Source organism: Pseudorasbora parva, chromosome 20 (genome assembly GCF_024679245.1).
Source record: "Pseudorasbora parva isolate DD20220531a chromosome 20, ASM2467924v1, whole genome shotgun sequence".
In the NCBI taxonomy this organism is placed as follows: domain Eukaryota; kingdom Metazoa; phylum Chordata; class Actinopteri; order Cypriniformes; family Gobionidae; genus Pseudorasbora; species Pseudorasbora parva.
In genome coordinates, this window is record NC_090191.1 from 24,169,203 (window position 1) to 24,181,486 (window position 12,284).

The 12,284-nt window shown below is 38.2% G+C and overlaps 1 protein-coding gene across 8 annotated transcripts in view; it reads left to right on the top strand.

The window, feature by feature from the left end:
* Positions 1–12,284, top strand: part of magi2a (membrane associated guanylate kinase, WW and PDZ domain containing 2a) — a 302,713-nt gene that overhangs the window by 266,036 nt on the left and 24,393 nt on the right. For 6 of the 8 annotated variants that reach the window (XM_067428392.1, XM_067428391.1, XM_067428384.1 and 3 more), the window contains 4 exons: positions 4,653–4,821; positions 8,891–8,932; positions 10,550–10,665; positions 10,809–11,001. In XM_067428392.1, the coding sequence (XP_067284493.1) occupies positions 4,653–4,821; positions 8,891–8,932; positions 10,550–10,665; positions 10,809–11,001 (520 nt within the window). The remainder of the gene's footprint in view (positions 1–4,652; positions 4,822–8,890; positions 8,933–10,549; positions 10,666–10,808; positions 11,002–12,284) is intronic. The other 2 variants (XM_067428389.1, XM_067428388.1) reach the window with 2 other exon arrangements.

Sequence of the window (12,284 nt, forward strand, 5' to 3'; positions counted from 1 at the left end):
CAATGGCTTTTGCTACAGACCACCAATGGTGTCAAAATACAGTAATGCATATGCGAACCGCCTAAATTAATACCATGTGTAAGCTAATAGGAATGGGATAATACAGCTGAACTATGTGGTAATATCTGTGGCAAGCAGTGCGTGACCGAGAGCCATGGGAACGAGCGAGGCCGGTGGCGTGAGTGCCAATGAGTGTTATCTGCACACCACACCAGTCTCTCGTTTCATCCTCGCTCCGTTCCCATGGCTCTTGGCCACGCACTGCTTTCCACAATATATTTTAGGCTTCTGACAATAGTTTCGTTATTGATATATGTTTTGAAATGGCTCAGCAGTACCATCATTTTGACCAAAAATCCAGTCTTGCTAAGTAGTTTAAGTTCTAAATCAAGAGGTAAAATACAGTAAAAATCTCGTTAAAATTACTAAATGAACCGAATCATTTGAATAGGGAACTAAATAAAATGTTCATCTCTTCATGTGCTCATACTCATAAATCATGCAATACAAACTGTTCAATTTCCACAGAAGCTTAATTAAAACAGGGTATCCGCGGGGTCTTGAAAAGTCTTAAAAGGTGATAAATCAATTTTGGGAAAATTAAGACCCTTATAAAGTATTAAAAAGTCTTATCACGGCTTTATAAAGTCTTAAATTTTGAAAGTATTTTGTTCAAGCTTTGTCAAAAGAGTTTGACTCCAAAAAGTATTTATGAATATATTTATTTTCATCCCCATAAGTATTAAAAAACAACCGGGTACTCAGTCTGAGATCTGCTCGGAGCGCGCGCGCCAGGGATGGAAATTAGCGCCGCCACGCCACCAGCCAAATGCGGCTGATTTTGAGTTGTGGCGGGTAAACTCGCTTCACCTACCGAGCTGTTTCACCTCTTTGTAAACTTTGTTCAGTGCATGCGAGTGCTGCCGTATGTGCGCATATGACCAGTCGTTTTCTCCGTCATCACTCGCGTGCGCTGTGAGACTCGCGCGCTCTGAGAGAAGATCTGACGCTGTGCATCATCCGAGAGCGCGCGCGAGTCTCAAAGCGCGCAAATATTGAGTTCTCTTTCAAGTCTTGCGCTTAAATGGACAAACTCACACAAGAAGTATGTCAACATGTCCATCTTGATGAGTATCCTAGCAGACATCGTCTGAATATGCCTTAAGTGAACTGTATAGTGTGCACAGTCGAGAAAGACGAGCATATCCCTGCCTTAGGTCTTAAAGGCGCAGTAGCCTTTACTGCTGCCTGAGGGATGTCCTTATATTTAGTTTGACATTAAACAATGCTCTTGATTGAATAGTTTTTGTAAGTTTAATAAGGATTAATCTTTAAAAATATGCAGTTATTTTACATTTGATTACTTTATTCAATTGCTGTACCTTTCTGCAGGCCAGTAGACCTGTACATTATTATTTAATGAACACATGAGTGAGGTCGAGTTAAACATTCTAGTTTGAATTTTATTTTTCGGTTTTCGGCTTTGGTTTCTTCTTTTTTTGTTTCGGTCAAGAATTTTGATTTCGGTGCATCCCTACTGACAATGTTCTGCTCAGTATGTTGTCAACACGCTTCAAAGATGCCAGAATGAATAGTTTCATTCTTGGGACTAAAAACCATAAAACTGGAAGCCATAAAAGACCACAAATCATCGTGAAAATATCAGGAATTCATTGAGACTTGAGATTAAATAAACTGCCCAAGTATTGTAGAGCTTGTAGTATTAATTTGTTAAAAACAAAAAAGTGGCTGGTAAAAACATTGAGTGGTAGACTTTGAAAAAAGTTAATTTCCATCCCTGGCGCGCGCCGTCTACGGGTGACGTCATGTATTTTGCGGAATGCGCAGTTAGGTGATGTGTCGCCCTCCATATGTTGTAAAACAGATATGCAATATAAACAATACAAAATTGGCCTACGATAGAGATTTTAAGTCTACATTCGACTACAACTGTTTATTAAAGGTTTGTTGCCGATTAGATTTTGAAGTGCGATGAGGTCTTAAAATATTTTGAGAAGGTCTTAAAAAAGTCTTAAAAAGGTATTAAAATTAACTTCAGGATTCCTGCATATACCCTGTAAAAGCACACTTCATTAAAATTACCACACAATTGGTCAATTGTTTGGTTAATTTTATATAACTAACAAAATAGAATCGACTTTATTATAACTGTCTGATGCCCAGCACCAGTATACAGTGAATTCACTGCATCCGAAATCGCATACGGTGATTGATTTGAAACTTATTTCGCGACTGTTAAAAAAGTATGTTCTATATAGTATGAATGTGTGTACTATGAATGTAATCCAAACATACTATATCCGCCATGTTGTTACCATCATATGACCTCCCAGAATCAATTGCGTCGCTTTACTGCCATTTGCAAATCATCTTGTGGGATAGTTCTGCAGTACTTCAGAATCTCGCCGGAAGTAGGTCATCCGGGTACTTTTCGCCTATTTTTTTTCTCCGAATACTATGAATTTGGACATACTACTCTGTTGGTGTTGTCTGGCTATCACCAGACCAAGCTCAATTTAAGATTGAACATTGGTCTGGGGAGTCTGCTCTGTATATTCTACTGCACAAGAGGTGTGATCAACGGGCACAGTTCAAATGACTCTGTACGAAATTGGATAGTCCTTCAACCAATCAGACCACAACAGGCAACGACCGATCGCTTCTCTATCCATCATCGTGTTAAACCCGCCAGTTGCACGCCAGGTGGATAAACCAGTCTGAGATTGCTTTTCACAAAAGAAACAGTAGAAACAGAAACAGTAGAAATTAATGTTCAGGTTTCCAGACTAAGTTCAGGGCGAAATCAATTTGCCGGCAGATCAGGCTGGGTTTTATCCAGTCTACTGATGGTGTGCTTTTTATTCACATAATATATAGTAGGAAAGTATATGATTTCAGACGCAGTGATGCACATTGTACAAATAAATCTGATAATGGAAATATGATGTTTACAAGCCCCATCTAAACCATTATCTAAATATTACCATAAATACTATAAAACGCCAACCTGACCAGTACTAATAAAAAGATTAAAACCCAATTTCTGTCTCTTCCCATTTCATCTCTGGATGATTAATCTCATATTACCCATTCTCAGACTCTGACTCTGTCTGATCAAATGAAACAAGTTGGGGTAAAACATAAAATATGTATAATAAAACTGTATTTTTTATTCATCAAAACCTGAAGTAATGTATGAAAAACTGATGTGAACCCATCCAAAACAGTTTGTCCTTTAGCAGACCTCTGTGAGCTGCAAAACATGTCCAATGAACGTTGATTCTTTAAGGGAACGTTTGCCATGAGCAAAAACCTATTTGTAAGAGTGTGTGTCACAGCGCTTTTCTCCGGCAATATTATAATCTATGAGCTAATGTGCGCGTGTGCATAAGTTTACTTGGCAGCGACATGTTTTAATCTTTGTTTGTTTCCCAGCTGTGCACAGCAGCCCAGAGGCATTGGCCTTCATCCTCTAGAGCTCCTCCAGATTAACATGCTAACCCAGACCTCCTTTAATTAATAAGCCCTGGCATCTTTCTCATCCTGGCATCTACTGTCTTTCTTTGTTAATTCCCCAACCTCCCTTTTGTTTGGATTTGCTTTTAGGGTGCACTAGACACTAGAACACTAACACTAGAGCTTTTGGCGTAAACCCGAACCCAATTGTTATGTAAGTTTGGTTTGTTCAGCTCATTTTAATTTTTGTTTTTTGTTTTGTTTTGCGGTAACATGTCTTCCAGGTTTGGGCAACATACGGATTTTAATCGCCTCTCTTTTGATTTATGAGTGGGATTTGAACTGGCCAGGACTCCACAGGAAGTTGAATGACAAAATGCACTAAACTGAAATTGTTGTTAAATATATAGTTGAAAAAAAAAAGTCATTTTAAAAAGTCATTAAAACATTTGTGTACTCCGTTTTGGGGATAATTGTTTTTAATGTATTTATTGAAATCCCGTAATTTGTCAGATTTATTTTTTCAAATGTTTATTCTTTAAAACTGCCAAAAGAATCATTGATGAAACCTGAAGCTGATTTAGAACCGGTATCATTCTTTATCATTCTAATCCCTAACAGCGATACTCACATTAATGACGCAAACACAACGATTCGGACCTAAAAGCAGGACTGGGTGATGGAATCGAACTTGAGTTCAGACCAAGCAATCTGCGTGAAAACAGCCTTGCTATTAGAAAAAAACGGACATCTATGCCTGCTTGCATTGTGTGTTCTGTTTGCATAACCTAATTTTGGATGTCGTGCAAGAGCCCGGTGCAGTAAAGTGGTTTGGGAACGTTTCGCCCACAGCTGCATTAGCATGAGAAAACACAAAGATTACATTCAGTATCGTCAGCAATAGAGAAACGCATCAAGCGTCCTTGATGAGCCCTTGATGCCGCCTTATTTTGCTGAGCTAGAACTAACTTGCCATGCATTGTGTGTACACTTCATTTAAAAACTAATTACCGCAAAAGCGGGTTCATTGTTAAACCCTTTCCTATCCCACGGCCAGTCAAATTCCAGGCGGAAGTTGCCTGGAAGAGTACAGTTTGCTTACTCGGTTCAGCGTTTTAATAAACTCAGCCCTGGGAGATGATTGGGTGCTTTACTGAATACCGGTGTATTTGCAGGTCTTGGAACATTGGGATCCTCACAGCAGTCCCACAACCAGTCTATCTATCCATGCTCTCCCTCACAGCACTCCATATCTGCACTGGCCCTCAGGTACAGAGTTTGACTTGACCAAACCTGACCCCTATGACCTGTATGAGAAGTCCAGGGCTATCTATGAAAATAGGCGTAAGTAACTGAAGCAACATCTTGCTAGCACCTAAAGCTATTGATGTCTATTTAGCCTGCTGCTAATCTGTGCTGTTTACCTACTGATTTTTTGCACACATGCTCATATGGAATTGATGTTCTGCTGATACATTTCCTGTTGTTCATCCAAATTACATGTAGCACAGTGCTCTGAAGTAGCCAGCGATAAAAGCTATCTCTTCTATGGTATGTTTTTTTGCGAGATTGGGATGAACGACAAAAAACTGCATTCCACATTGCTGTAAAAATGTAATGGAAGAAATCCTAACGTCATATGCTGGCTATATAAATGGGAATTACAAAAAAAAATCTGATAAAGGTTTTTGTTTTGTTTTTTGCATTTTTTTTAACTAAACAAGTACATTTATGTTACAAATATTGTCAGATTTTATTCGTAATATTTACATTGGTTATGCTGATCAGGCATAACATTATAATCTCTGAGAGGTGAAGTGAAGAACACTGATTGTCTCTTTATCGTGGCACCTGTTGGTGGGTACATATTAGGCAGCAAGTGAACATTTTGTCCTCGAAGTTAATGTGTTAGAAACAGAAATAATGGGCAAGCATAAGGATTTGAGTGAGTTTGACAAGGGCCAAATTGTGATGGCTAGATGAGCATCTCCAAAACTGCATCTCTTGTGGGGTGTTCCCGTTCTGCAGTGGCGAGTATCTATCAAAAGTGGTTCAAAGAAGGAACAGTGGTGAATCGGAGACAGGGTCATGGGTGGCTAAGTCTCATTGATGCACTTGGGGAGCGGAGGCTGGCCCGTGTGTCCGATTAAACAGACAAGCTGCTCAAGAAGTTAATGCCGGTTCTGATAGAAAGGTGTCAGAATACACAGTGCATCGCAGTTTGTTGTGTATGGGGCTGCATAGCCACAGACCAGTCAGGGTGCCCATGCTGACCCCTGTCCAACGCCGAAAGCGGCAACAGTGAGCGCCTGAGCATCAGAACTGGACCACGGAGCAATTGAAGAATGGCCTGGTCTGATGAATCACTTTTTCTTTTACATCACGTGGATGGCCACATTGCTTACCTGGGGAACACATGGCACCAGGATGCACTATGGGAAGAAGGCAAGCCGGCAGAGGAAGTGTGATGCTTTGAGCAATGTTCTGCTGGGAAACCTTGAGCCCTGCCATCCATGTGGATGTTACTTTGACACGTACCACCTACCTAAGCATTGTTGCAGACCATGTACACCCCGTCATGGAAACAGTATTCCCTGGTGGCTGCGGCCTCTTTCAGCAGGATAATGCACCCTGCCACAAAGCAAAAAGGGTTCAGAAATGGTTCGATCCATGAAGGACCCAATTCGCAACTTACAGGACTTAAAGAATCTGCTGCTAACATCTTGGTGCCAGATACCACAGCACACCTTAGGGGTCTAGATGAGTCTATGCCTCGACTGGTCAGGTCTGTTTTAGCAGCGAAAGGGGAATCAATACAATATAATGTTATGCCTGATCGGTATATATATATATATATATATATATATATATATATATAAACAGAATGTATTTTTCTCCTTTCAAAATACAGGAGCTGTACTTGGATGTACATAGAGATTACTATTATCAAGATGGCCACTGAGTAAACCGATATTAAACATCAAATTTGCTCACCTTTGACTCGAAAATAATTTTTTACTGCTGCCTCATATTTTTATAACATGGTTTACAGTAAGTCTCAAGTGACCATAATGTCAGCTCTCTCAGACTCACAAAATACTTCTTCATTGTTGTAACTTACAACATCCTTATCCTTTTCCTTATGTATCTTATCCTCCATGGTAAGTGTTCTGAGGTTGCCATGTCTTTTCAATTTGGAATTTCTCCACAAATAGATCTGTAGAGCTGCTCTGGTGTCTGGGAGAACTTCAGTTGCCTTTGTGACTTTGACGTTATATAACACTTTACATTATTAATGCAGGTACTTTCTTAACCAAATTTAGAGACATTACCACTCATACAGGCTTTCTGAACTTTTGAAGGTCCCCATGTGAACCAACATACATAGCATTTTAAGAAGGATATGTTTAATTCAACAAATAGTTTATAATACATTCATTCATATGAATATGAATATACTTATAATGGTATGAAAGTACCTGCATATTGAACAAAAACGTCTGAACTGTCAATGGAGTTAATGTTGCATTTATAAATGTGCGTGTAGATTGACAGCGATTAAATCTGTCTGCACTCTCATTGCTGGTCACTGTGCATTTACATAAAGTTGAACTGCTGTAGCACACTAGACATTTGCTATGGTTTTAAATCAGCAGGGAATTGGTGTGCTAGCCCTCATTAGTGTTCTATACGTCCTCCTTTATTTTGTACAGTATATAGTGTTCTCTTTAATATTCACTGCTGGCAATGACAGGTTGGCAAATGGTAATGGAGATGTTGGTTAATACAGTGTTGATGTTGTCTGATAATGTCATTATCTTGTCATGTACAATGATCCTCCATAGAAATATACGAGGTTTTTGCTTTATATTTATAGATCGCATTATATCGCAGACAACTTTAGCATCTATTTTAGTAGATATGCTGGTGATATTGATATTAGATTTGCTGTGTGCAAACCATTTACTCTCTCTGCCAGGTAAGTATGCTCACTTTCTGAAGGTGGATCACATTTTGTATATTTTGTAAGATTTTCCTCATCTTGTTTTATGAGCAAGATGTTTTAAACTGCCTCATTTTGTGAAATTGCATTTCTTTCTAAACTGACAGTGACAATGTTTCAGTACGTTCAGTCATGAGACTGTTAATGTTTTATAGCGGTTTGAATGTGCCCTTGATGTTGCAAAGATGCTGTATAGATTTTGTATTTTAATTTGGTGAATAGTTGGGGATTTTTCATATTAATACTCATTATTATTACAGGAGCTCAGTTTTTCCCACATATTCTGTTTATGCTAATGCATATTTTATATGATCTTTCTTTGATAGATTCAAGTAATAAATCGAATAAATGTCAGAATTGCGAGATGTAAACTCAATTGTGAGATATAAAGTCAAAATTGCGATTTATAATGTCACAATTGTGAGATAAAAAGTTGCACTTATTAGACTTTAAAATGTTTTATCCTGTGACGGAGACGAGCTGTAATAGTTTGCCCTGAAATTATTTGACAGGGTAATATTTCAGTCATAAGAACTATAGCAATTAAAGAGTTAATCTATTCAATGCATGTTTACCATGCTGCTCTTAATGATCACAAATGAGAATGCTTAATCATTTTCACCGCACTAATGTAACAATAAATAATATACAGCAACATTCACCTACACGTTTTGTCAAAACATTTTAAAGCGTGCAAAATACACTAGAAGACTTCCGTTGAACACATAGTAATAATTTAATTATGAACTGATTCTTTTCAAAAGAGCTGATTTGCGTAAATGAAGAAACTCTAATGAAATGGGTTTAAATTAGATGCGCTTAACATTCTTACGCTGTGATATTTACAAGTCATTACACAAGGAGAGGGCACAAAACCAGCCTACTGCTACAGTCAAATGAAAAAAAAAAATGTAAATCATCACAATATACACCAATATATTGGTTTAATATCAGCAACTAGGGGTTGCAAATATCGAGCAGCTCTTGCAGAGTGGCAGATGAGATTGCAGGAATGATGCAGTTGAATATCCATCTCCCTCTCAGAATCAGGCTCTAGCTCCACCTGGAATCTATTTAAAATGTGGTATACATTATACACACAGCATGGATGTGTGTAAGTTTGCTGCTCATGTTGATCTCAGTTCCTGTCTGCTCTAAACCAGAAGATGAATTATGTTTGAGACACTGCGTAAAATCAAGAACGGACTGTTTTTGTTATCAAATGACATTTGTAAGTGTGCCGTTAGTTCTTTTTTGGGGGCACTGTATAATTTCTTCATTGCTTTGAAGTCATTGGGCATTATTTTAGCGAGGAGACAGGTTATGTGTATATTTTAGTTATATTTCCAGGTGTGTATGTTTATGTAAGCATTGATTTATGGGCTGCCCTTGTATCTCTCCCTTTCTTAGAGCCAGGGCTTCCTCGAGCAGCCATCCCAGCTGACCTCTCCGGTGAGTAAATATATCTGCACCCAAAACAGAAACATTCTGACAGAAAGAGTTCTGCATAAAGTAAAGCCTGAAAATCATTTTTTATACAACATAGTGCAATATACATCCAGTGACCCTCTACATTTTATAAATTTTTTAATGTTAAGCAAAGTTTTTCTTTCAGTAATTTCACTTTCTAGTATCCTTAAATAAAGTTATATTTGTCGCCTATAATCATATGCCATTTCATAAAACCTCTAAGCGTTTAAAGGGTTATTCCCCCCCCCCCCCAAAAAAAGGTCATTCGACAACCATAAGACCTCAGTTGATCTTCAAAACACAAATGAAGATATTTTTGTTGAAATCCGATGGCTCAGAAAAGGCTTTCATGATACTAATGTCATTTTCTCTCTCAAGACCCATAAAAGGCACTAAAGACGTCGATAAAAAGCCTATCTCGCTACTTGCTCTACAATCATTTTATGAAGCGGCGATAATAGTTTTTGTGCGCAAAAAAACAACAACAACTAAATAACGACTTACATCGGGCCGATTTAAAAACAAAGATTCAAACCGCTATGAATCAGTGTAATGATTCATGATTTGGATCGCCAATGTCACGTGATTTCAACAGTTTGGCACACGATTTGACACACGATCATGAATCATGAATCAATACACTACAAAATATATATGTTTGGTCTGTTACAATTACATTTTTTATCAAATTTAGTATCATCAAATAAATTATTTTATTTGTGTCACCTAAAATCATATGATATTTAATACATGATGACACTTCTTTGAACAGCATTTGATAAATATTGATATTTACTGTAAATCAGGCAATAGTAATGTTTTTTGGGGTACAGATTTAAATTTGGTCTGTTAATTTGGTTTTCTAAAATCATGATATTCAATACATGATGACATTTAGACTAAATTTTAACGACATGTTTCATAAAAATAAAATAAAAAACACTTCTTTGAGCAACATTTGATATATATTGATATATAAGGCTGACAAAAGTAATGTTTTTTTTGGGGGGGGGGGTAAACATTTTAATTAGCTTTGTTAGATTTTTATAAAATTATCAAATAAATGTTATTTCGTCACCTAGAAATCATGATATTTTAAACTTTATATTTAGACTATATCAATACAAAAAAATTGTACAATATTTGTATATATATATAAAATTATCATTTTATATATATATATATATGTATATATATATATATATATATATATATATATATATATATAGTAAAAGGATTGACAATAGTATATCAGTATTAATTAATTATCTGCTAAATGCCTTTACAAGGTATTAAAATAAAGTATGAAAGTCTTAGTTTTTTTATATCCAATTACTGTGACCTCTGTGAAATAGTACCTGGAGATTTCTACAGTTTCATTTTTTAGTCAGTTTTTGCCACGTATCATTCTCACTGCTTTCAGAATGAACCTGCCAATACAGGTTCAAGAACATAAAATGAATGAATTAACTAATTAAGTACTCACTGAACAGAAATTGAGGTCTTAAAAGTCCACTAGAAGAGTAAATTGCACAGTAAATTGAGAACAATCTGTAAAAATGACTAAATTGTGAGATAAATGTGTGTCTTTAATGTCAGCATCAGAGTTCCAGGAGGTGGAGGTGCACCTGCGCAGACAGAAGTCCGGTTTCGGCTTCAGGATCCTGGGCGGGGAGGAACCAGGACAGCCTGTGAGTCTGGAGGCTCAGGAGAAGGCTCGTACTTTAGAACTAACGCACACGCTTCCTAAAACAGAGTTCACTGCCATTGGCTAACATGATAACATGACTGTTCGTCTACTTTAGTGTCCATTCAAATCTTAAAGAGAGCCCATAGTAACCGTGCTGTGTCTGTACAGATCCTGATTGGTGCAATCATCGAGAAGAGCCCTGCAGATAAAGACGGCCGTCTCCGGCCAGGAGATGAGCTGATGTCAGTCGATGGGATCCCTGTGGCTGGAAAACCCCACCGTTACGTCATTGACCTGATGCATGGGGCGGCCCGGACTGGGCAGGTTAAACTCACTGTACGACGGAGAATTCAGCCCACAGGTGAGAATTGGCTTGTGTTTGTTTTTATATTTGTCCACTAACAATGTCCAACAGTGAACATACATCCACCCCATTTCAAATCATGTATTGTGTTTAATAGTAGCCTAGCGTCGTCATACTCAATTCTAGTCAGAATATGAGTCTGATACTCCATTGGGCTGTAATTATGGGGCATGTTTCAACCGAACCAGAAAAGACATCAATTGGATAGACCTACAACCAATCAGAGCAACAGAGCGACGCATAACGTTAGTTTTCAAATGTCAACCCAAGGGGGTAATCTAGCGCTCGGAAAGCGTTCCACCCCTAGGGGCTGCCATTGCTAACCAAGGCATCGCCTGCTGTTAGCATCCCATTGACTCCCATTCATTGTTGAGTCACTTTGACAGTGAATAACTTTACATCTGAGTCGTTTAAAGACTCCATTTGTCCATTGTTTTTTTCTAAAGAAACACGACAATGCATAAAAGGCTCCGTTACCTTGTATCTTATACTATCGCCCCGCAGAAGCTGTTTTTGTAAAAATAGGTCATAACCAACGCGACTCTGTCGCACAGTTGAGAAATTACCGTATAGACCTGAGGAGACGCTCGCAGGCAATCTTTTACTGTCTATGAGACAGTCGGGGGAACGTGGAGACATAAAGTCAAGGGGGGAGAATGGGGAGAAGCCCATAGTGAGCCAAAAGCAACGGGAGAAAATATTTAAACAATGTGATTCAGATTTCACTTTCCACAACTACTAGAAGACCTACAGCTGTCAGACAGGAGGCTCACGTCACATCTACGTTGTCAAGCTCAGTCTGAGCCTGCGCAGTTCGCTCAGCCATCAGGAAGTGAGTGCCCCTAGGTTGACTTCATTATTTTGCCGTTGACGTCAATAGGGTCGCTCTGTCCATTTCTTTTACTGTCTATGATGTCAACAGATCTCAATTGACCTATCGGTAAGCCCCTCCCCTCGAACGCAGATGAGCCAATAGCACTTGAGCATATGTTGCATGGGCAGCGGAACTCGGACATCTTTAGGTTTCACGTTTCACTGCCATAGAGAAACATTGGAAATCTGATGCTCTCATCAGTTTGATGTTGTTTTTGCTACAAAATTGGTAAAACGATGTTCGGTTGTGATGTCAATTCTAACGATTAAAGTTAGTGATATGTAACTAACTTCTCACGTCATATAACGGTGTAAGTTAGATCAAAAACACATAAACGATGGTCTACATTTCAGTGTATCTCGCCATATTAAGTTGTTTACATGTAAATTAATTTAACCTAAACCTG